The sequence below is a fragment of the Mauremys reevesii genome, linkage group 4 (assembly GCF_016161935.1).
Source record: "Mauremys reevesii isolate NIE-2019 linkage group 4, ASM1616193v1, whole genome shotgun sequence".
NCBI classification, from domain to species: domain Eukaryota; kingdom Metazoa; phylum Chordata; order Testudines; family Geoemydidae; genus Mauremys; species Mauremys reevesii.
In genome coordinates, this window is record NC_052626.1 from 131,071,123 (window position 1) to 131,096,098 (window position 24,976).

Sequence of the window (24,976 nt, forward strand, 5' to 3'; positions counted from 1 at the left end):
CTCAATGGAGTTAACAGGTGGGTGAGTCCAGCCGTTGTCTCAATACAGTAAATCCACCTTCTCTCTCTGCTGCTTTGAAAGCTGAACTCGCTCTGAATGATGAAGGACTTTGTAGGATGAAAGACTCTGCCTTAGGAGAAGTTCCTAGAAGCCACTGTAAAATAGGACGGCTGCGCCTTTAAGAGCCGAGCCTTGCGACAGGATTGACTAGGCTGTTGCCAGTTTTGGAACGGAAGGGGTCGCAACGTTCTAGGAGCGCATGCGCTTTGGTGGCACCTCTCCAGCCGCCCCTCCCCTTCCCTTGCGTACGCAACGCACACACAGGCCGCACGCGTGGGCTTTGTCGCAGGCCAGGGAGAGCGAGCTGGGGGATCAACATGCCTAAGGTCAAGCGGCGGAGGGGCACGGGGGGCGCAGGGGAGGCGGCCAGGAACGTGTCCCTGGCCGAGCAGATCATAGACGGGGACTCGGTGAAGCCCACCACGCGGGTGAAGCGGCGAGGCAGAGGCGGGCAGCATGGCGGTGGGGAACAGGAGGACCAGTACGTGGATGAGAAGCTGTCCCGGAGGATCCTGGAGCAGGCTCGGATCCAGCAGGAGGAGCTGGAGGCTGAGCACTGCCCTGGCAAAGGAACCGAACCGAAGAAGGAGAAGACCACGGTGCTGGGTGAGTGGGGACAGAGCCGGGGACTGAGCACGCAAGGGGGGTGGGGCTGGGAGTGGGTGGGGTGAGCTGCGCTGGTTCTCTAGCCGTTGCTTGGGGTGAACGCTGCTCCTTATTGAAGCGCAGAGCTGGCTTTGAGGACACGGCTGGGCGCTGTCACTTATTAACGAGCCTGATCTCTGCTTGTCAGTTTCGGCTGGGTGGGGACAATCCTCCCTCCCCCCCTTTCCCTTTGATATAGCAGGTTTGATGGGGAAGAGAAGAACCCCCTTCTAAATTCTCATGGGATTTTTCTTTCCACCCTCCCAGTCCCGGAGAGGCCGAGTATTAAAAGTTAGGCCTGGGTAGATATGCTATGGTATTGTGTTAAAGTATTTCCCTCTTTTCCCAACGATGTCCCAGAAGGCTTCAGGAAGTGGTGTTGGCAGGTCAGTAGGTGGCAGTGCTCATCATAAATCAGTTTGCAACAAAAGTCCCAGTATAGTGGAAGGGGGCATTGTGCTGCCTTGGCTGCTGCCTTCCGGATGAGATGTAAAACAAAGTTCTGGCTCCTGATTATACAGCAAAAGTTATAGGTGTGTTCACCTGGGTGCCTCGGCTGAGTTGTGTCATGGGAAGGCATTCTGTCTCCCTACATTACTCCTCTTCCACTTTTTTATCCATGTCTGTATACTTACACAACCCTCATCACTATAGTATCTCACAATCATGAAGGGATCTGATCCTGTCAGCACCTCTCAGACAAAGGGAAGTATTGTTCCCATTCAACAGCTGCACAGAGAGATCTAGGGACTTGTCCAAAGTCACACAAGGAATCTGTGGCTGACTCAGGAACTGAACCCAGGTTTCCTGGGTTCTAGTCCAGTGGTCTATTCAATAGACCATCCTTTCCCTTGGGTATGAGGTTCTTCCTCATTTCCTGTCCCAAATCATATATTGTTTTTTACCGTACATTTGACAGCACATGGTGTTGTCAGTTTAATGGTCACTTAGGGCCAGCTTTTAAAGGTAGAGGAGTTGGGTACCTAAATACCTTTTACAATGTGAGCCTTAGTCCATGATCCTGCAAATACTTACACATGTGAGTAGTTACATTAAAGCCTGAGTATAAAGTTCAGTTTGTTTTTGCAGGATCAGGGCCTCCAGTAAGCTCTCTCTGGGCTTGTGTGATTTCTTCCTATGGCAACAGGAGAGAGAAAAATAATAAAAACAAGCCATAGTTAGAATCCTACAAAAATGAGCAGGAGGGACTTAGGCATGTGTGTAGGACCTGAATCTGCTTTTTAACTCTTTAGTTGATGAAGCTTCAAGTTGTCCGGGTAATTTTTAATTGCACGGCTGTTCTCCAACCTTATTGGTTGATCCTGGTAGTTAATGAGGCAATTGGCACAGGATAAGCAAATCTTGGGCCTGGATGGAAATTCTGCCTGTCCCTTCAGATGGACTGCCCCAGGAAGTCTCTGGTGGGTGTTTGACTACTGTTAGAAAAGGGCTTCTGCAAATTCACCTCACTAGCCACACGAGAGGGTTGGAGATCAGAGTGTGGAATGCTGAGTGGAATGCACTTGTTCAGCTGTATCTCTGCCCCCTGACTTGTCCAACCTTAACTGTGTCTGGTTTATTTCAGGGTCTGGATCACAGGATGTGGATTCTGATGCAGAGGATGATGAGTGGCCCACACTGGAGAAGGCTGCTGCATCCATGGGAAAGGGGGAGTACTGCGAGGAGGTGACGGTGGACCCTGAGGATGAGAGAGCCATTGAAATGTTCATGAACAAGAATCCGCCGCTAAGGTAGGAAACAAACCCCTGAGCCATGCTTTCCTTGCAGCCACACAGCAGTCAAATAGCGTTGAAGTTCAGAACAGCACTTTGAAGAGGTTAACTGATCTCTGGGAGGTGGCTTTGGTTAAAGCTCTGTCACTCTTCTATAGCTGGAGAGATTGAAGCATAGGGGAGAATTTTCTTGCTCAAGCTCATGAGGCAAGTCTGAGGCAGAACTAGGAATAGAACCCAGGAGTCCTGACCTCCCTGTGATCCAAACAGTAGATAATGCTTCGTTTCCTCTAAAATGACACATGCACCGGGCCATATGTAGTATCTCCTATTACTGTAGCCCCTAGAGGCCCAGCTGAGATCAGGGTTCCCTTTGTGCTTGGTGCTGTACACGCTCAGTAAGACAGTCTCTACCCCAAAGAGATAAACACCCTACATAGACAAGAGAGCTCAAGGATGGGGGCAGAAACAGGCATAAAAAGGGGAAGTGTCACCCAGCAGGCCACTGGCAGAGCGGGCTTCAAGTCCTCTGATTCCCATTGCAGGGCTCAGTCCCTTGGGCCTGCTCCCTGGTTTGCCAAGGAACAGGCTGATGCTCTTCTAGGCCAGATACCAGCTCCACACAGTTTCCTTCCCCTGTGTCTGCCAGGCTCACGCTAGCCGATATCATCATGGAGAAGATCACGGAGAAGCAGACAGAGGTGGAGACAATGATGTCGGAAATATCGGGCCACCCCATGCCTCAGCTGGACCCCCGCGTACTGGAGGTCTACAAGGGTGTCCGAGAAGTAAGAACAATAACATCTATATAGCAGTGTCCACCTTCAAAACGCTGTACCTCTGTGAGGAGCTAGGTCGAATCGAGCCCAGCTGCTCCAGCAGCCAGTATTCGTAATCACTGTGGCTTGTGTCTTTATCCTCATGGCTTGTGCTGAAAAATATCGTCTCCCGCTGCTGACGTGCAGCCATCTCCGAGGCGGCACATGACAGCTGTCACTGTACAGCAATGCTGTGTAGCACTTCAGGGTAATTAAGGAGATTGCAAACTCTGCAGGGTTGGAGGTTTCCATCCTATCATTATATCTGCAACAGGCAAAAAAAACTGGGGCTGTTAATTATACTCTTATGTTGAGAGACTTTTTACTGCTCAGTTGGCGGTGAGTGAGTGCATTCGAGAGCTGACTTTAAAATACTCTTACGTCCAGGAGCCCGAGAAGCATGTGAGGCTGTGAACAGAGAGGAATTTCAGCATGATTAGTTAGTGTTCACCGGGCATAGACTCCTTCTCTGCAGGCTTCCAAAAAATATAACTGATGTTTCCACTGCATCTTTCATTCAAGGATCTCAAGCCCTTTATGAATAATTATGCCTCCCAACCACCAGAGTTTTGAGGAAGGCGCGTTGCTATATCCATCCTACGGATGGAAAAAATGGATCCAGTGACCTTATCAAGGTCACTATGGGTGGCTTTCCCCTGAAAGGCTGGAGGCCTGGTGCCATTCAAGCCTGATGACTGAAAAAACTGCTCCAGACCACCCCATCCATGTTAGCAGCTCTGATGGGGCCTGATGGAGGATGGCTGGTTCCCCTATAAAGGGCAGCAGGAGGGTGGCAGGGGGTGGGATTAGGAAACTACAGTAAACAAGAGAGGCTCCTGCAGAGAAGACCCTGACACCAGGAGAGTTGAGAAGTGAGAACTAGAAGGCTGAACTCTAGCCAAGTAAACCTGGGAGTGACTGTTGAATTAGAACCCAGCACCGGGAAGGAGGGATTGGGACTTCCTACATAAGGGGAAGAGACATTGAATGGGGATTGGGGCCTAGAGGGCCAAATTCCTGCTTGATGAGAGAGAGGCTTTAAATTGGGACCCAGCTCTGGGGAAAATGGCTGGGTATTTCCGGCCTAAGGGGAGAGAGACACCGAATTAGAGTCTGGGATAAATTGGACCATGGGAGGCAAATGTTTCAATTTGCTTTGGACTGAGTGAGGTATTAAGGGGCCTTGAAGAGGTGAACGGAGGCAGGATGCCACAGAGTGACTTCCAGCCATGAGAAGGCGCTCAGGAGGCAGCTGACCTGGTTAGTCATACGTTGAGTTAGTGACAGTACTCAGCAGTCCTGGCTCTCAGGTCCCTGTTCTGACCACTTGGCCACATTCCACATACTTTTTGTTTTAAAGGTGCTATCCAAATACAGGAGTGGCAAACTCCCCAAAGCATTTAAAATCATCCCAGCACTGTCAAACTGGGAGCAGATCCTTTACATCACAGAGCCAGAAACATGGACTGCAGCTGCTATGTATCAAGCAACCAGGTATGATATAATCGCTGTGGTTTTACGGATTGTGGGTTTTACTGTGGTCTTTCCACGGACTCCTGCCACGTTGCTGAAATCCTGACCAACCTCTGGCTCTCACCGTAGCTGAAAGACAGAGGAAGCAAGCCGCTTGCCACCTCAGGAAACCCATGCTAGTGCTGTGGATCTGACACTGCTAGAGGGAGAGGAGATTGACTCCATCCTGTCCCAGGGCACGGTTGTTCCCGTCAGTGTGTTCTCCATAGCTTTAACCACTCCTGAGTAACCTGCCCTTTAACTTGGCGCTCATCCTGCCTGCAGTCAGAGTGAGAACTGCAGTCTGTGACACTTGAAGCTGGAAATGTGTCCGATTTTGATATTACAGGTTCAGATCCCAAACTATAAAATGTTGCATAACACTGGCTGTTTTACTCTGGGCTCTAACACGGATGAGGTGCACAATCAGGCAAGGGAGTACAGGACCGTAGTCTCTGAAGCTGTAGATAGAGTCTAATCAAGGAGCCGGAGTACCAGTCTTTAAAAGTAAGCTGTTTAGTCATTTCATTGATTCCCCATGACTCTGGTACTAAGCCCAGCAGGTAATGCAGAGTGTCATACACTCCTAAGCACTTCTTACCCCAGCTCTCCAAGGCCCTTAGCTGAGCCTCAGGGCCTTCCCCTTCTTCGGAGGGTAGGGCGTATTGTTCCTGCTCTATAAATGAGGCACAGAGGATCAGTTCGCCATGTCAGTCAGTGGCAGAACCCAGGAGTCCTGACTCCTCATCCTCCATTAGGCCACCCCAACCCAGCCTGGATTTCAGCAGAATGCGCGCACACACTGAAACGCTTGTTGGGCTTCTCCTACAGAAGCTTCAGACATGGGGTAACAAAACCACCGCCAGCCAACTAGGATGTGTGTGGTGGGAAAGGGAGACCCTCAGGTGGGAGTATTAGACACTGTTTCCTGCTTGACTTCATTGGTGCGCTGGGATAGGGGCTGAGACTTGAGTTCAATTTCCCACTCCCTCGTTCCTGCCAGGATCTTTTCCTCCAACCTGAAGGAGAGGATGGCCCAGCGCTTCTATAACTTAGTGCTGCTCCCACGAGTGAGGGATGACATCGCCGAGTACAAGCGCCTCAATTTCCACCTCTACATGGCTTTGAAGAAGGCTTTGTTCAAGCCAGGAGCCTGGTTCAAAGGTGAAAAGACCCCAGGTGGCAGTAAGAGGAGGGCGGGTCTGGCTTGCAGTGCAGTGACTTAGTGGGGAAGGTGCAGGCTGGGTCGTGTAAGCGTTCCTTGTGTCACAGTTCTGTTAGGAGTTGTTTTCTGGGAGGAGGGTGGTGGAGGACTCAAGTTAACTACTTGCTGTCTTTGGCCTTCCATCAGCAGCACCTTTTATTTTGCACCGTGAACTTCTTTCATGTACGCAGCAACCCCTGAACGCTCTCCAGAGTTGAACAGCAGCAGCAAAGAGAGGGGGAGGGATGCTGAAACCATGAGAGCAAAAGCAAGCGAGGTGCAGAAACCTGCTTGGTTCTTCAGCTGCGGACAAGAAGCCTGTTGAACCAGCAGTGGCTAGATCAGAATATTCAGTTCACTGATACTGGCACCATCAGCTGTATAAGTGTTGCCAAAAAGAGACAGCCCCCTTCGGTACCCGTCAGAGATGGGCGAGATTCATTCGTGGCAGGGCAACCCCTAGTTGGGAGTTGATCCCCCTGTGTCCATTTGTACTGTCCATTGATGAGGTTGGCAGGGACAGAGAGAGCACAGCCCATCCTGTGCCTCCTGCAACATTCTGCGCTTGGGTGAGGAGTGGGTTCCCAGGGATGCAGCATTGATGCCCCTCTGGAGAGTTTATTCTCTCAGGCCGGACGTGCACAGAGACTGGAATGCACGGGGCAGGGGTCAGTTAGCTGGGGTAGGCTTCAGGCTCTGAGCCCCGCAGGTCCAGCCGTCTTGCGTTAAGAGCACTGTTGTCCAACTCTCTTCTCCCTCCCTTCCAGGGATCCTGATCCCCCTGTGTGAGTCGGGGACCTGCACGCTACGGGAAGCCATCATCATAGGGAGCATTCTTGCTAAGTGCTCGATCCCCGTCCTTCACTCCAGGTAACGTAGGGAGGGCTGGGGCCCCAGGGGGAGGTTCTCCCATTTCCTCAGGGAATCCCACAGCAATGTCATGGCTCTGCCGGAAAACCTCTCTGGCATTTCACAGAGCTAGAAAAGATCTACGAGGTCCCACCTACTGCAGCCCAAGGCTGGTCCGTTCAGCAGCAACGCGCTTCTGTCACTTCCCTGGGCAGACTGTTCCCCATTCTGATGGCTCTCCCCCTTCACAAGCTTCTGGGCCAAGAGATACCAGTTCAGCCACAGCTCCATGTTGCTGGTAGCTGAGTTTCCTAGCTCAGCAGCACAGGAATAGCCCGGAGGCTGTGTCCCTGCTAGGTTATCCCACCTGTTCCAGTGGCATTGGAGGGACTTGGTGCCATGCAGGACCAGACCCTTGCTGCCACTCTTGATTCGGTCTCTCCAGGGTAGAGAAGCGGGGAGAGCGCTCGGGTCATGCCTGGGCGCGTAGCGAGATGGCCAGCTGCCAGAGAGCAAGTCTTTGGGTGGGGACTTGACGTCCCTCCGGCTCTGGGAGTGGATTTACGCCAGCAGGGACGGGTGGGCGGAGGGTGCGGCCCGCTCTGGTAGCTGATATGCCATGGGCTCGCCAGCCTTCAATCCCTGGCCCTAGAATAGAGGTGGCGGTGGGGAAGTTTAAAGGCTGCCAGGGGGAAGAGCGATGGTCACAGGCTCCAGAAACAAATGTGCTCTGAACTGGGAGAAGGGGAGGCCTTGGCAAAAGCCTGTCCTCCTGAAGATGCCACAGGGGCAGGGTGCTTCTTAGTGTTGGAAGGTGCCCAGTCCCACGGGTGTGACCGACAAGCACCTGCCCCAAGTCATCGTGTTCTCTCCCCTTCCCCCCCCCCCCGTGCACACTTTGACCTTGCTCTTCTCCCCAGTGCTGCCAAGCTGAAGCTCGCCGAGATGGAATACAGCGGCGCCAACAGCATCTTCCTGCGCCTGCTCATCGACAAGAAATACGCCCTGCCCTTCCGCGTGGTAGACGCCCTGGTCTTCCACTTCCTGGCCTTCCAGACGGACCGGCGCACCTTGCCCGTGCTGTGGCACCAGTGCCTCCTGACCTTGGTCCAGCGCTACAAGGAGGACCTCTCCTCGGAGCAGAAGGAATCCCTGTTGGAGCTGCTCAAGTTCCACTGCCACCCGCAGATCTCGGCCGAGATCAGGAGGGAGCTGGTGAACTCCAAGTCTCGGGACGTGGAAGGGCTGCAGCCGGTGGCGATGGAGTGAGGCTGGGGGAGAGAGGTGGGGACTGCAGGGAGCTGGGGACTCTTTCTGGCAGGGAGAAGCTGCAGCCCAGCATTTGCCTTATGGCTCATGGCTTGCTGGGGACGCTGTCCCATGGCTGCCTTCTTCACGGGAAGAGGAAGAGGGGCTCAGCTGGCGAGCTAGATCCTTGGCTGGACCAAGCGAGTGTGTGTCCGTCACTGAGATCCCCCCATGACTCCTTCCCCGTAGCCCAGGGGGCGGAAGCAGGCCGTGCTCTTCACCTGGCCCTTCCCTGGGAGTTAACCTCTGCAGTGGTGGAAGCTGCCTCAGATCAGAAGATGTGCTTACTGGCCTGAGACCAACAGGTGTCTGTGGGAGGGTGAAAGAGCTCTGGGCTGCTCCTGTGTCTGAGAATAAAACCTTTCCCCGGGACATACAGAGCGTGCTCTAGTGTCTGATGCAATTGGAAAGATTCAGTTGCAGCCACTTTAAAGGGACAGTCGGGTGGCAGGGAGCCAGCTCCTTCCTCCTCCTGGAAGAGGTGGTGCATTCGGGGGCAGTCACTGAGGGCACGTGGGATCTGTTCCAGTCCCTGCTCCGCCAGCACCGCTGTTCCCTTGATGCACGCTGAAGAACTCTTCCCTTCCTCTCAATACACAGAGCCTGCCTTCCGTCTTCTGTAACTTGTCCCTCGTTTCACTGAGGATAAATTTGAAAGGCAGCCCCGGGTTCCCTGCACAGCAGGGAACGAGATTGCGCTCTCCCGCATACATCTTGGTTGTTGGCAGGCGATGCCCTGGGGAAGGATTGGTGTCTGGGTTGGCAGCTGCAGACGTTTCCGTTCGGTGAGCAGAATCAGTTATTCCTCCGCCTGAGGTGCAGTCGGCACCAGGCTGGTTCTGCAGGCACGGGAAGAGTAATGCATTCGATGGGGGTTTAGCTCCAGGGGAGACCGATGGAGCAGTGGGTTTGTTTGCAGAGAGCTGGCTCCCTCAGGACAGCCACTCACTAGCAGGGAGATGACGGAACAATGTGCAGAGCTCCCATCAATCCGTTCCGTCGCGTTTAGCAGGAACGGTCACAGGGGAAGGCAGCTACTCTGTAATTACCCAGCTGCACGTTGAAAGGAGCGCTCTCGGCGTAAGTGATTGAGAGCCGCCTGCAAGTCAGGAGGGATGGGGGACAGAACGGGAAGCCAGAAGCAAGGCTGGGTGTTGGTAGCAGTTCTGCACATTGGTGAGGAGGCAGCTGGGAAGAAGCCACTGACAGGAGGTGATGGAGCCAGGACTCCTGGGTACTGTCTCTAGCTGTGACCTTGGGGACGTCACTTGGCCACACAGGGTGTAATGAAGGGGGAGCGATTATCTCACCATGTCCTTGGATCACCCCCCTACGTAAGCACTAACCGTGTCCCTTCGAGTAGATGTGCTGATACAGGAGAGCCCAGAAAGCCTGTTGGAACTTTTTCTCTCTCCAATTGGACGTTGCTTCCCTCCCTGCCACCCGTGCAGGGGCAGACTGGGACTCACCTGTTAAAATGATACATGTGTTACTCACTCCAAGGCTAAAGACTAGGCCCGTAACTGATCTGACCCAGCCATTCAGGGCTCAGTTAAGATGCAGACTGAACACCGCCACCCCCCCAATTCTCAATGATTTCAATTGGCTCCTGGGCCACTGTTACTGCTTTAGAGAAGGGACCTATTCGCTTTTACTGCAGCCAGCTCCTTCCATCTCAGTGTTTACTGGGGCTGCCGGAGGCAGCTGAGAGGGGAGGTGGAAGGAGACAGGAAGTTTGGGCTTGGCGACTGCTTTTGGCCGGGTCAGTACAGCACCTAGCACATTGAGGCCCTGGCCTGATCCGTGATGGGGGCCTCTGGATGGTCCTGCACTGGAAATAATTCACAGCAGTTGAACTCGCTCCTAGGTCTGAACAAGGGAAGGGGACTGGTTATTTGAAGAGGTGGTAAGAGGAGCTCTCCTGGGGGCTGTCCCCTACTCAGTTGATCCAGAAGGTCAGCCAGGATGAGATTGGCACCTGTGCAGGTATGAGTCTGGGAGCCCTTTCCACACCCACCCGTTCTACTGGAGATAGCCACAGCCTGGAGCTTTAAGAGTGGCGGAGCCATTGTCCTCTGGCTGCTCAGCCTACCTCCTCTGAGCGCTGCAGCTCAGGGTCCAGTCCCCATGCAGGCAAAGCTGAGGCCTTGAAGTCAGTGGAGACCTTAGTCCTTCCAGGGCAATGGCCTATATGGCAACTGTCCCCCCAGCAACACAGGAGGCTTAGAGTCTGTGTCCTAGCCTGCTAAGCCAGCTCCTGGTCTAGTTAGCTCTGCTCACAGCTGCTCAGAGGCTTTCACACCGCGTTGAGCTAAAGGAAGTTGGGGTTGATCTACCTCAGTCCTCCAGGAGGTGGCGAAACACAGTAGGCAAACAAAGGGGGCAGGCAGAGGGGCTGTCAGAATGGGCCCTATGTAACCCCTGCTCCAGACAGGGCAAAGGGCAGTTCCTTCCGTGCGGGGAGAGGCTGCTGCTCCTGACTGCAAGAGGACAGGATGCGAAATCATCAGGATGCCTGTGTTTGATTACTAACTCCCTCTCCCCCTGCAAGCACCCTGAGCCTCACTTGTGACAGGCAGGGATAAGAACGACCCTGTAGGGAGCAGGAAGGCATAAAAGTGCTTTGAGCTAAAGGCGTGGAGACTGCGGAGTTGGAGTCAGCAGCTGTGCTGCCAGGCTTGACTTGTCCTGCTGGAATCACCTGCTGTGAGGACCCCCTCCCAGGAACAGGGATTCTGTGCTTACGCAGCAGGCTGGCACAAGAGGGAAGGAAAGGCCCTCTCACAGGGCAGATGCCAGGCTCCCCAGGCCATGACCTTAGGGGAAGAATGTGGTTTCTCTTGCTGCTGGAGGATGCGCTGCAGGCTTGGCTGTTACCAGGCAGAATGGCAGGGAGGAAGCAAGGTGCTAAGCCAGCTTTCACAGCAGCCCCACATCATCCTCTGCTCAGGCAGCTAGAGCCCAAACCCTCCTGCTGTCGCCACACATCCCCGCGGCGCTCTGTGGAAAGTACACACAACAGCCGCCAGCAGAGCTGAGGAGGGGAGTGTGAGAAAGCAAAGTGGCGAGGTGGTGGCTTTGAAGGGGGAAATCCCCGAATGCAAAGAGCTGAGACAGGGGGAAACCTCCACGTGTCAGCTTGTGGTACCCACTGCTAAAAACAGTCGCTCCAGGGAGCAGCTCAGCACCTCGCTGCAGTGCGCCAGTCCCAGCTCCCCAGCGCTCCTCTGCACCCCCGTGCTCGTGTGCTTCCCTACCACACTGCAGTGAAGTCCTTCCCTGCCACTCCCAACAAGCCCACCTCCCACACCAGCGCCCCCCTCCTGTCCAGGGCTCTCGAGTGCATGCTTCTGTGCAGTCACTTCACAGTCACCCTGAATAATCGAAGGGGCACAAGCTTTGCAGAGCTGCAATCGCGAGTTAGCTCACCTTCCCCGTGACACCCAAGCCACGTGCGTTCATGTTCTGCTGGGCTTTGTAACCCAAAGACTTCCACCTTGTACCCAGATTTCATGTGGCTATGACTCCACTTAAAACTGGGCCTCTGCTAGCTTTACTTTGCAGCTGCTCAGTCATGCCAGTGTAGCAGGATGATCATACTCTTGCAAAATTCTCCTTGCAAGAATTGCTCTCTACCAGTGATTCTCAGCATTTTCCAGGGGGCCCCACTCCCATGCAGCTGGGTGCCCCCGCTAACATTTGGCAACAGTTGAATGGCAGCGTGATCATGACCCCCCCACCCCCGACGCCTTGTTTGCAACCCTCAGGGAGCTCTGTAAGCTCTGAAAAGTGACTGCCATCATGGGGTTCCTGTGTTTGTCCAGATCAAGAATTCACCATTTATATGTAAAAAGCTCCTTGCCCTCCCTCTGTAATAAAACATGAAAACCTGCAAACTCAGCCTGGGAACTGAGAGTCAAGCTGGGTTTCCTCCGTATGCGTTGCCACCAGCCAGAGGTTCTGCACACCACATCCTGCCCTCAGGCCTGGATACTGTCCTTATCTATCGCTTAGGCCCACAGTGACATCAGTGCAACCCTTCACACATGCATGAGGGATTGGCTCCATCATTGAAAGGTAGCAGAATATTCTGCCTGTGATGCATAGGGAGGCGCAGACTCCAGCTTGCTCTTCTGGGGCACTGCAGTATTCACAGCACTAAAGGTTTCTAACACCAGCAGCTCCCCTCTGTGCTACAGCAGGAGCAGGGCTGCTGAGGATGAAAGGGCCATTTTTGAATCATGCTGAAATTAGATAATTTGCCTGGAGCCCATCCACCTGGGGCTGCCCCTTTTCCTACACTCCCTGATTTTATCTCCTTCCTTTAGTCATAACAAGTAGCTAAGGTGGCGAGAGACTCCAGACTCCTAGTGTCGTTCACGTTCACTCTCCTTGGTGAACTCTTATCTGCTGTACTGAAAACCATTTGGCAGATACTTCCGAGAGTCAGTAGATGGTTATAAAAAGTCACAGTGTTCTACTGTGTGCCCCCCACCAGGCCTTGTCCTGATCCAGGCATCCTCCCCGCCTCCAACTTTTAAATATATATTTCTACCTTGAGCTCTGTCCCACTTTCAAGCTGGAGCACTGGGTTCATCCAACCACCTCCATGCCATTACACAGAGGGGATCATGTAGCCTCTGATAGGTGCAGCAACAAAGCAAGTAAGGTACAGTGCAAAATTTGCCCCAGGCTGTGGAGGGGTGGACGCCTGCATGTAATTAAGGACCCCAGTTACTGGAGTGCCCAAGTCCTGGGTTCGCCCACGTACTCCCGCTAGGGCCTATTGCTGGGGTTCTGATCGTGGGGTAGGGGAGTGTCTTTCTCTAATACACACTTCTGGTTTAGTTGAGCTGCTTCTCAAATGAGTTTAAGGCCGGTTGATTTTTCACCTTGCCACCATCCAAGCTGCTGCTACTGTCCAGGACACTCCACTGAAATCTCCCCCCACCCCAGCTTCCCTCTCACCTGCATTAGTGTCTCAGCTTCAAGACCTTGCCTGCTTCCACCCCATTCTCCAGCTTTTCTCTTAATCCAATATATGCTTATCCCTTTGCCATTCTCTGGCTCCTCCCCACCTCCTCTTTATACCCTCTCCCATATGAGCCCTACTGACACTTCACACTTCCTTCTTCAAACTCACTTCCTCCCCAGTGTCCTTCAGGAACAATGCACTTCATGGACAATGACATGGCAAATTAGCCCACAGCTGAAGAATCAGTCAAACTGGATCCCTCAGCTGTGAGCCATGTCTTTCTGAACAAGGTCACCTGCATTTGGTTGGGTTGTAAATTCTGGGCTAGAGATTAGAAAGGAGGAGACAGCTATTGTTTTTGTTGTTGTTAGGAGTGGAAGAACCTGGCTCCAGCGATCTCTTTGTATACAGGGCCGTGCCCCGCTCAGGCACTCAAAAAAGAGACATAATCTGACTCAGTCTTTCAAAGGGGAAACTTGAGATGCTTTAACTTTTTTTAAAAAGTCTTTTATTGCAACATCATATGCTTTCATCTGGTATCCCAGCCCTGGAATTTCTGCATATGGATAGTTCAAACAATTTTATTTTTAAATTAACTCATTAATATATATATATATTTTTCCTTTTATACAAACAGCCCCCAAACATCATGTAATTTCTATCCCCTCCTAACTTTAACAGCTAGCAGAAGTCAGTGGCAGACAGCTTTCCTTTTTGGCAAATCAGGCTAAGCACGATGGGAGGACGGGTAGAAGGAAAAAGCAGCCTGACAAACAAGACTCTGTTTCTGGTGGCAGCCTAGGAGGGAGTTTTTCCTCCTCTCCTCCCTGGAGGGCGACATAGTCACAGAGTAAGACACCATCAGTGCCCAGAAATCAATGTAAGCAGCAGTGTTCTACCTCCCATCATAGCAGACAAGAGTCCAGCTGGCTTCTGCCCTTTAATAACATAGTAATCTGTAAGAATCTCTCTTATCAAAGCAGCATTTTTTTTAAACTTTTTAAAACCTAGAACAGGAACAATAACAACAACAAAAATCTTTTCTCTGTCCATAAGTGCTTGGAAGTATTTATGGCCTATTTTGTGTGTGTATATATATATCACCTATAAAAACACTCTATATTTGCCCCCTCTCTTGCCCTCACCCTCCTGCTTTTTATTTTTCCAGTTGGATTTGAGACCTTCTGGAGGAGTTCATCGAAATTTAAGACTATAGCAGCACATTCAGTATATACTTAAAAATAAGAGTGGTGTCTGAACTAACTAACTCATCTCCACGTGAGAGCCTGGTGGCACAGCGGACTGACGGAGGTAGGTGGAAGGATGCTAAAGGCACTGTTTGGAAAGGGAGAGAGGAAGTAGCACCCAGTTTCCCACTAAGAAGTTGCAAATCTTCCATTTCTTCTTCCCTTGTCTGAGCAGTTGGTTAACGCCTCTTGGAGAATGGCAGAAAGCAAAGGCAATTTAAGGTAGTTCAGGTGCAGTGAGTCCAATTCCAACCCTACACCCAGTGAGCCTCACACTAAAGGTCTCCTTCTTCCCAAGGCTTTTACTTTTCGGTACAAGCTCTTAAGACTTATCCCCAAAACGGAGTACTTGCACACAGCAAGAGCAAAAAAACCCAAAAAGCCAGACCCTTGTTCTTCCTGTTAACAATGACAAAAGCAACCCTGCTATTCCCTCCCAGTAGGAGAAACCCAACCAGCCTGGTGTTGAGCAGTGAGGAGATGGATTCACCCGCTCCTCTTATTTTCCTCCATATGGCTCCCCATCAACCCGTCTTCTCGGCCCCAAACCAAGCCACCCTGTTGTACTAGGGACTAAGGGCTGCTCCACTGCAGGAGGCATTGGGTGAATGTTTCTTCATCACGGAAGCCAAGATAATAAAAGAGCTTAACGTGCGTAAAGTGCGCACACGGAAGGGTTGGCTGTGGTTGAGGCCAAGGTTCCCTAGGAGACGCAAACGGCAACGGTGCACCAACTATGTTTCAGACAAACAACTGGAAAAACTCTTTAAAACTGAAGTTAGGCTTTTTCACCCCCTCCCCCGATGTATTTTAACCCCCGCCCACCACAAAACGTTCCCCCCGCCACCATCTGGTGAGGCAGGTTAACAGTAAACTACTGCCAGATGCCAACCCATCTAGACCTGCTTGAGCTTCCTCTTGCGAGGTCATCACCACCTATCCTCCCACCTCCCCTCTGATGTTACTGGGCTGTTGGGTGGACAGCTGATGGGTCCTTGCCACCTCAGGTGAGTGGACTGAGTCCCCGGTGTGTTTCAGATGGACGGAATTAATGGGCAGCAGGTTCCACAAGGCCTCTCCCTCTCCAGTGCGAGGTCCCGTTCTCCTGGGGCTGGGTGACTATGGGGAAGGGGGGTTCATCACAGGTTGATGTCTGTGACGTCTGTAGGCGTGCTGGTCATGCTGCTGTCCTGGCTGGCCGGGTAGTCGGGTGTCTTGCTGGAGCTGTATTCCTGCTGGGATTGGGAAGCCTGTTTCAGGCTCTCAGCTAAGGCTGCCTCAATCTGTTCCTGACACGCTTTCAGGCAGTCCTGCGAGAGAGGAAAGAAACGAGACCAGAGGCTTCAATTCCACTCTGCCTCTCGGATATCAGAGAGCCCTGCTGATGTCTCTAAACAGGTGTGGGGCTATATTTCAGGCCTGAACATCTAAATGGATGGACGAGGCTTAGTCCTAGACAGAGCGTCTCCAACTTGTTTATCTGAGTTTATTCTTTAAGCCCCTTCTAAGAAAATACTCTGCAGCGACTCCACCTCTTCTTCCTACTCTACTGGATTCTCAGAAAGGTCACTTTTATAGCCCGCGACGGTGGGGTGCAGGTTGTTCTGGAGCATTAGGAGAGGTTGGAAAGGTAATTTCCCTAGACTTGACCCCTTCTTCAGCTCCACAATATCATGGCTTTTCCTACTTTTGTTTCCTCTCAATGGACATAAACAGCTCCTGCACTGGTATTTACCTATATTAGCACGGAGCAAGGACCTGTCTCAGACTGCACACACATTAGCCTAAATGCCTGGAGACGTTTTTCAGTACTTCAAGAGATGCTTGTTTCTGTAGTCACCTCAACCTCCCAGCGACTGCCCACATACTCGCTCTCTATCCCACTTCTCCTTCAGAGCGCTCAGTCTCTGACAGCTGCCTAAGCTCTTGTAGGGCCCCAAATCACCGTGGTACCTGGCACCTTCCGTGGAGTTAAATTAAACCCACCGGTCTTGGTCCTTCATTTCCAACAGAGGACCAAGCTGTGCTGTGTGTGTGGTGGTGGTGGGGGGGGGGGGGGGCGGAATTAGTAAAGTGAGGAATATTTGGGAACATTTTTCAACTTAACTCCATGCCTTCCGTGAAAGCTAGACCCAGACTTCTCAGACTCCAGCCAGCTCTCTCAGTCTAAGGGTCTCATGCGAAGCTATCAGTTTTTGCAGAGGACATTAGCACTCTTAAGATGCAGGTACATCTACATGACGAAGTATGCTCCTCACTAGGCTCTTACACTTTCTATACCATCAGAGAACTTCATCTGATTTTCCCTAGATTCTTCATGCGCTGGGAGTCCAATACTGCATCTCCTGGCAACACTGTCCAGGATCCTGGCTCCAGTGCAGTGCTTGGGGCAAGGGAAATGCCCAGCCTCAGGGAAACAACACTGAAGCAAGAATGATTCTAATTAGCAGAACACGGCAAGTATCGAAGCCAATCCCCCAGAGCCTCTGCAGGGTGAGGAAACTCCTCCAGTTTGACACTAGATTGCAGTGACTCACCAGAGTGCTGCACAAGATGCAGCGGAGTCTGGGGCCTCCTGCATCTGTAAAGGGCAGAGGTTGCCCTCTGCCCCCAATTTCTGATGAAGAATGGTGGCATTTTGCACAGGCGAGGGCTGGGGTTCTGGCCAGAGCCAGGCTGGACTCTGGCCCGTCTCTGCTCACGGGATTGTGTCACACATAGAATCTCTTACCAGGAATCCACAACTGGTTCTTAGAAACTGACAGAGGATGTGGCAAGCAAAAATAGCAACACCCACCTCCCCTTCCCCAAGTCATTTCCAGTAAGCGTAGCCTCTAGCCTTCTACCCGCAGCAACGAGGCGAAGAGAGCTGTACACGGGCCCCAGCAACGGCCATTCTATACCCCCTCTTGGCTAGTTCCCTGCTGTGTTACACCCAGGGCAGGAGGAGGCGAGGGGACAGCTGGCAGGCCATGTCTATGGGTTACGGGGGCAGGGGATAGGCAAGGAGACCCTGGTTCACGTTCAGCACAGGTCGGCAGTAACCGGAAGCTGCCACTGTTGGATGGCCTCTCTGAATTCGGCGGCTAGGTCTACTAGGAACCGAGACAGAGGTCTGCATCTCATAAAAGCCACCTTTGCAATCACCCGCAAAGGGACTGGTTTCAGCAGAGATGCTACGGACTGTCTAGGCATCGAGAGGGAGCTCTCCTCTGGCTCTCTGGAGGGGCCATGCACGCTGGCTGAGTATGCTGTGGGATGCTTGCCCTGCCCCCGCAATACCTGTTCTGTAAAGGAGCCCAGAATCTAGGGCTGTCACCTTCCACCAGATGCCTATTTAAAAAATGAGGTATGGTCCCATGCCTTACAGGAAAGGGGGAGGAAGACTCTAACCTGCCCATCTCCCTGTGGATAATAATGCACACTCAGAATTAAACCTTGTATGGAGCATGTTTACCAGAGAGCAAAGACTTGTTAAGTAGCAAACGGGCAGCACCTAACCCCTCGGTGATCACACGCTTAAGATAAAACCTTAATACAACCAGGAGTAATGAACCTGTTAGATGCTCGAGGTTCCGAGTCCTTACGACCCAGATACCCATGGCAGGAATTTATCAGCCTGGTAGCAGAGGCAGAACAGAGCAAAGCAGCGCAGTCTGCACAACGGTAAGTCATTGCATGTCCTTAATGCCCCTGCAGCACCGCCAGCATTCATGAATTAAGCCTCAGTGGCCATGGGAAGGAAGTTATCCTCCTCCTCTATTTAAGCAGTGGAGAAACTGAGTCGCCGGAAGGGGAAGAGACCTGTCCAAGCTCATGGACTGAATCAATGGGGCCCAGGAATCCGAGCTTGGAATCCTTTCCCCACCCCACTCCACCCCCGCTCCATCCACTAGAACGCCAGTGGAAGTAGCCCAAAGAAAGGTTACTCCAGAGAGGACGACTGTCCCTTGGGATAGAGACCATCTTTTTGCTCTATGGCTGTACAGCACCTAGCACAATGGGGTTTTAGGCCAGGAAGGGGGCTCCTAGGTGCTACCATAATACAAAGAATAAATAACAGCCGAAGCTCAGGAGATCGGCCCTGGAGACAGGATTGACACGGAGAGGTCGGAAGGAAACCGGGAGGGGGTTGGGAGAAAAGGCTACGTTGAGCACACCCCCCGATGGGGTTACATAAGGGGAGGCAGACTAGTAACAGCTTTGGGCCTCGGCGACTCCAATGCCCTCTAATCTTTCCTTTGTGTTCCCCCTCGCCGGCCTTTGAAATCTTCCCTGCTTCCCACCTGTTCTCCTCCGCGCCGGCTTCAATTAACTCTGCTCACAGGGCAGCATTCAGCCTCTGCCCCATTCACGGCAGCAGCTTGAGAGCAGCTGGCTGCAGGCAATTCAAAGTTACTTTTTAAAGGCTCAAACAAAAACCGCTGAGCAAATAAAGTGAGCCCCCCCCCGGCCCCCCTCCGACAATGCGAGGCTGTGATTATCCCTCGCCCGGCTACACTACAGCCCCAAACCTCCCAATTCCCCAGAGCTGCTATCGGGGGAGGGGAACTAACTCCACGCCTGAGTTCATTCTGTGCCTGGGCAGATGCAGAGCTCAAAGGGGCTATGGGGGAACAAGGGCTCCTGAGGGCCAGTGCTTGAGCAAGAGATGACTGAAGAAAGGGACCCTGAACCATCCTAGTTCAAGCCCCCCACCCGCTCCCCAAGGTGCTGAGGGACCAGTTCCCCTCACTCCTGCCTTACGGCTCCATGCGCATCTGCCTTTGATCAAGAGTCCTGGAATGGCAAACCGCTTCTGGCTCCCTTCCCGCCCACGCTTAGAGCAGCAGCAATCGGACACTGGCCGAGGTTAGCAGCTGCTGAGCCTGTTTTCCCCCAGCACCGTCAACCCAATCCTGTTAACACCTGTCCGCTTAGGTGAGCGGGTGCCTCCCTTTGTGTCTGCTTTCCAAAGGCTTCCTGCACGCCCCCCATCACACCGGACAAAAGGAGAACGCGATCTGGGCCATCGTACAACCGGGCAGTCGGAGAACAGACCTCAGCATGCAGCAGCCACGCACCCCGCTGCATGCTATGAGCTGGGGAAGTACCTCGGGCTAGTGTAGTTATGCTCCAGAAAGAGGCAGGAGAGGTGGGGGATCTTTTATCGCTTTCTCCCAGGGCATCACTGCCAGTGACTGCTGGCCAGTAAAGATTCACAGCCCCTTGCGCCTACCTAGCCATGGCAAGAGCCAGCACTGTGTATTATTATCACTAATTATTTGTATTATGGTAGCATCTAGGTGCCACGGCCATGGCCCCCACTGTGCTAGGCGCTGTACACACTCAGAACAAAAAGCCAGTCTCTGTCTAGCTTCAGCCACAGCTTTCTGAGCCAACACGGTGTGTAGAGAAGATGCGTTCAGTCTAAGGTCAGCAGCTGGAGAGGAGAGGGTGGTGCTGACGAGACGGCAGCCATATACAGCAGTCTGCAGGAGGCCACACAGCCGCCCCTCCCAGCATTGTAATTCTGGCCGCAAGGAGAGAAGGAGCAGACCATGGGAGGCTGAAGCAGCCCTGGGGGCGGGAAAACCAGACGCTGTAGTACCGCGCTCAAGGAGAGACTGGGGACTCCAATAACACAAACACTCAGAGGGTTACCACAGTCTGGTATACAGTAATGTAGTCAGCATCCCTTCCATGACAGCTCAGTCCAGGCCAGGACCTAGGGAGACCTTGCGTGAGGACACTAGGCAGCACAGACCAAGTTAGTCTGGGAGCTGGAGAGAACTGCCGGGTCTGCCTGTGTCCAGCAGCCTTAGTGAGGAATCTCGTTTCGTTCCATTACAGCCAAGTCCTGTCCCTTCTCTACTCTGAAGGTCACTTATGGGGGTCGGGGGAGCGACCCCTATATCTGGAGCTGGAGAATAAAGGAGATCTAGACCCCAAACCTGGCTGTGAGAAAGAGAAACATCCCTCCCTCCCTGCAGAATGTGACTTGAGACTTCAGGCCTGGGCACTGAAGCCCTGTAACACTTCTTGGCAGGTGCCTGCTTGAGCAGCTACGTCTCTAATCCCTGCCTGGCCATTCCTGATGACACAGATTTTTCTCCCCAACATATGTATACAGCCTCTCCTCTGCCTTAAGCCGCATCCCATGCACCTCTGCTGGGAGGCTAGGAATAAGCACAAATTCCCTGGAAACCTCTAGAACTAGCTTAATGCAACTACCCAACAGGGTGACGGTGACAGACCTCCCCTGGCATAATCTCTCAGCCCCTGTGCTGCCTTCTCATTTAGATTCCAACTCTATCCCAAAACAGATTCCTGTGGTCTCCCCATCCCAGAACACCAACATCCAGTGGTCTGATCAGCTTGGCAGTGCCTGGGCAGAGATAGTAAATACTATCTTGCATTATAAAGCACCTTCCAACTAATGATCCCCAGGTCCTTTACACAGGTGGGCAAGCATCATTCTGGTGTCCATTTTACAAATGAGGAAGCTGAGGCACAGAGAGGGGAACTGAAATGCCCAAGGACACGCAGTGAGTCCAGTAACCGAATCCTCAGTCCCCTGACTCCCAGACCTCCGTGCCACACTTCCCCCAAACCAGTACTTACCACCTCTGTGCCAGTAATGCTGGCCAGCAGCTCCGTGAGGGCCTCGCCAGAGAAAGAGTTAGCCGAGACAGACAGGCCGTGAATCGCTGCGCCAATGCTGCCCGTTGCAATCATGGACGGAGGGTACATAGCAAAGGTGTAATCTACAAACCCAGGCAGGGAATGGAGTAAGGAATGTTAGCAAGGATCCCTGTGAACGTGGCTGCGTCCCGCAGCAACCTTGTAAAACTAACAAGTGCCTGCAGTCCAAGGCAGGAGGAGGCATGGCTTATAGTGGTGCAGTAGATAGGCCTAGAAACAAGGGGTAAAACTAAGGGCTTGTCTACACAGGGAAGTTATTCTGCAATAAGGCAGGGTGTGAATTTAAAGCGCTATAGCTATTCTGGAGTAAGTCTCTGCGTAAACAAGCCCTAAGCAAAGGCAAGCGTAGGCTGAATGTCAGGAATGCACTGAGATCTCAGCTCGTGGAACAGTCTCCGCAGGGGAAGTGCTGGAAACCGCATTGCTTGGGTGGTTAGCTCTAGATGGGAGAGCACCCAGCAAGGAGTGATGCTGTGCTGGCGTGGGAAGCGCCAACAAGCCTTTGCCATCTCTAACTTTTGGAATCTGACATTAGAATTCTGGCCTAGAGCCAAGGGGCCAGGTGGTGGGGCACACTCAGGAGTGGTGCGTTTGTGCCGTTCTCTCCACTGGAGAGGTCCGGCTGGGCGGTAACAGCCGACGCTGACCATGGACAGCTGACTGCACCATGCCAGGCTTTAGCCATTGTAATAATATTCTTACTTGGGCTTTGCCCTTCTGTGGCGGCTTCCAGCCGAGGGTCTCGAGGCAATTTACAAACATTATTGCACTCAGCCTCGCAACCCCGTGCACTATCATCCCCAGTTTTTCAGACAGGGAGATGAACTCACTGAGAGGTTAAGGGCCTTGATTTCCCCAGCAGATGTGGGTGCTGAGCCTCTCTAGAAATCAGACCCCAAGTGACTTGCCAAGCAAGTCAGAATGGCAGAGCCAGGAATCAGAACCAGGTTACCCGGCTCCCAGTCCTGTGATGTAACCACCAGCCCGCCCTTGCTGCTTGCTCTAGCCTGGCCAGTCCTAAGGAGACAGCTCTGCTGCCCCCAGTGCAACAAGCAGCCCGTACCTGTGGCACACAAGGCGATGAAGGTCTGTGCGTGCTTCTTCACCAGCTCTACCTTGTCCGTGGGCAGCGGGAGCCGATGGAGGATGTGAGCCAAGAAGTCATTCGCTATCACCGACACCAGGTCCCACTTTAGCTTCTCAAGGACGAGGACCTCACAGTCCTGAGTGGGGGACAGAAAGCGAGTGTTACACAAACAGGTCAGACCTTTCTGTACAGAAAGTGCTTTGCTGCCGAGAGAGTTAGCGAGAGCCGAGAGCGTGTAAGCACGGTGCATGGGGAGGAGCCAGCCCCGCGGCACAGCATTCCTGCTGCAATGCTATGAGGCAGGACAGAAAGAGGGGAAGCAAAGTTCCTGCCAGGGGACTCATCTCTGTGGGACAAATCCATGCCTGCACTGATGCACAGCCTTGTGTAGGGCTCAAGAGAAGAAGCCACAGGCCTCTCCTCTATTGGTGCAGGTTAACTAGCGCTAAAAGCTTCCTTAACTTGCAAACCTGCTGCAATAACCCCTACGGGGCAGTGCAGAATAACCAGGGTGTAGGCACCCCCTGGTCACTCCCCCTCTCCGCTCCCAGAATGCCTCCTGCAACAGGGGGTCCTTGAAGTAGGGGAACAGAAATGGTTACACCTCCTCTGTGCTTGCTGGAGACCCCCTGGCTTCTGGCTGTGCAGCACAAAGGGGGTACAGGGCATGGATAAGTTCTGCACCTAAGAAAGCTCACAGCAGTTTACAAGGGATGGCCCTGAATATTCCGGCAGTGGATGCAGTTTAAATGCTTACAATAGAGACGGACAAAATGAGTGTGGAGCTAAACCAAGCCAACCTACGGGTGAAATTGCACTGTCCTCACTCAGCCTAACTTCCCATTGATGGTAATGGGCATCTGCCAGAGTAAGAATCACAGAATTCACCCAGGAGCATTAACCTTAATACCCTCCATCTTGAACCACTTTATGGCTGGACCGTCTATACTGACTGCTTCACTGCCTAATGAAAGGCAGCTATCTCTAGGGTGGAGCACAGAAGCCACTCTACAACCGCGACACTATGCAGTTTTAGAAAAGGAAGAGTAACTTTTCCAACAGCATCTATAGGGAAGTTTAACTGAGGGATTACATTAGAATTTGGCTACAATGCCAAGCTTAGTATCCAGTATTACTGAGGAACAAGGCACTGAGGTCTTTAGTGACAACAAATGATCAGGATGTCTATTTAAGGCACCTCCAACAGTACCATGCCCCCTAGCGCCAGGCTGGGTCACTGGCTCACTACCAACTTGTAAAGAAGAGCACAACCCAGTCACCACACCACTTCCTTCGACACCTTTCCAGAAGGGTCTCTTGTCCAAGAAACTTGACCCAACTTGGCTCAAAAGACCTGGTGAGACCCCAGCCTGAGGCAGGATGACAGGGTCTGCTGCAAGAACAACTTTTAAACATGGAAGGACTAGAAAGCAGACAGAATGACAGGGACCCTTTCGAACACTGGCCTGCAGCATTAGTATAGCTCCTTCCACCAGGTGATCTCAAAGCACTTTACAGACTCTGGGCTTGATCCCTAGAGGCGCTGTGCCCTCGCACGCCTGTTGATTTCAGCTGGAGTGGCGGCTGCTCACCCCCTCTCAGGATCATGCCCACTGAGCTTCCAACGAGCCCTCTGAGCATTATTCCCGCTTCAGAGGGGGAAAGTGAGGCAGAGAGAGGTCAAGCGGCTTGCTCGCGATCACACAGCAAATCTGTGGCAGAGCCAGGAATAGAGTCCAGGATCTCCTGTAGCCAATAGGTGTCACTTCCTCCTTTTGTTAAAAAAAACAAAAACAAAACCAAACCAGCCCTTTCATTCCATAGCCACCTCAACAGGAAAGATGACCTCTACAATGGGGAGAACAGCACTGCCCAGTCTCACAGGGGAGCTGTGAAGATAGGTATACTAAAGCTTGTGTGAAGCGCTCCGATATTATTGGGATGGAGGTCACGTAAGTGCAACAAATAAAGTGGTGTTTCTACCTCGTGACATCACTTGGCCTTAACTAGGTCACTTGATTTCAGAGTGTAGTTCCCATTACCAGAAGACCCATTATCTTTAAATGGCAATAGATTACGGGGTTGATTTTGCCCCCAGAGAAGCTGACAGGGCAGCCAATTCTGCCAGGATAAGCAGTTTTGAAGAAGCAAGACTGATTTTTCAGACGGATCTGGCTTAGCTTATTTAAAACCAAAAAAAAAACAAAAACCCCACCTTTTCCCCTTACACAACAGTACCAGTTCTGAGTTGTTAAACAATAGCATTGCTCAACCTGTTTCGAATCGCCCACTGGGCAAAACGCACAGTATCATCACTGTGCGGCTGCAAGGCCATTTCCTGCCAGTGGATGGCATTTTGCTAGAATCAGGCTTGTTTTAGGGTGTTGGGTCCCCTTCCCCCCCCTAGCATCCCAGATGGATTTCCTGGTCTTTTATACTGACCAGCCTACTTTCTACCTTCACAGCACATAAGAACAGCACCTACCCAACAACCTATACCCTCTCCAATTAAATGCAGTGAGGAAAACCAAGGAGCAAGTAGAAGACTGATTGTAAACCACAGGTCTTGGAAGATCACAGGAAAAGGTCATTTGGGATGCACCGTATTACAGGAGAATATAGAATGGACATCAGGTTTGGCTACAGAAAGGGGGTCTGAGCTGCTGAAGAAGACTAGCAAGAGGACCCAGAAAAAGGCCTCTGCTTCAGAGCCCAGGGATCGGGAATGGGATACAGAGCTCTTCCTCTCTCTATCGCTAATTAGAACACAGCCTCGGGCAGTTGTGACTGAAAGTTGTTACCACCTGATGGCTGGCTGGCTGCCCGCCTATGTGAGATTAGCTTACTGGGGTTC

General features: G+C 52.3%; 2 protein-coding genes across 6 annotated transcripts in view; one reads left to right on the forward strand and one right to left on the reverse strand.

Moving 5' to 3' along the window:
* The first annotated feature begins 219 nt into the window (after window positions 1-219).
* BYSL (bystin like) lies at window positions 220-8,914 on the forward strand. Its single transcript, XM_039538444.1, has 7 exons — window positions 220-666; window positions 2,291-2,456; window positions 3,088-3,226; window positions 4,617-4,750; window positions 5,772-5,932; window positions 6,740-6,842; window positions 7,742-8,914. The coding sequence occupies exons 1-7, from the start codon at window positions 378-380 to the stop codon at window positions 8,088-8,090; spliced, it is 1,341 nt and encodes a 446-aa protein (XP_039394378.1). The 5' UTR covers window positions 220-377; the 3' UTR covers window positions 8,091-8,914.
* Window positions 2,071-24,976, reverse strand: part of CCND3 (cyclin D3) — a 77,014-nt gene continuing 54,108 nt past the window's right edge. For 2 of the 5 annotated variants that reach the window (XM_039538456.1, XM_039538452.1), the window contains 4 exons: window positions 22,099-22,258; window positions 20,955-21,097; window positions 13,098-15,661; window positions 2,071-3,521 (listed from right to left, as the gene is read on the reverse strand). In XM_039538456.1, the coding sequence (XP_039394390.1) occupies window positions 15,491-15,661; window positions 20,955-21,083 (300 nt within the window). In that variant the 5' untranslated portion in view covers window positions 21,084-21,097; window positions 22,099-22,258 and the 3' untranslated portion in view covers window positions 2,071-3,521; window positions 13,098-15,490. Of the gene's footprint in view, window positions 3,522-13,097; window positions 15,662-16,094; window positions 20,254-20,954; window positions 21,098-22,098; window positions 22,259-24,976 lie in introns of those variants that run through there. The other 3 variants (XM_039538454.1, XM_039538455.1, XM_039538453.1) reach the window with 2 other exon arrangements.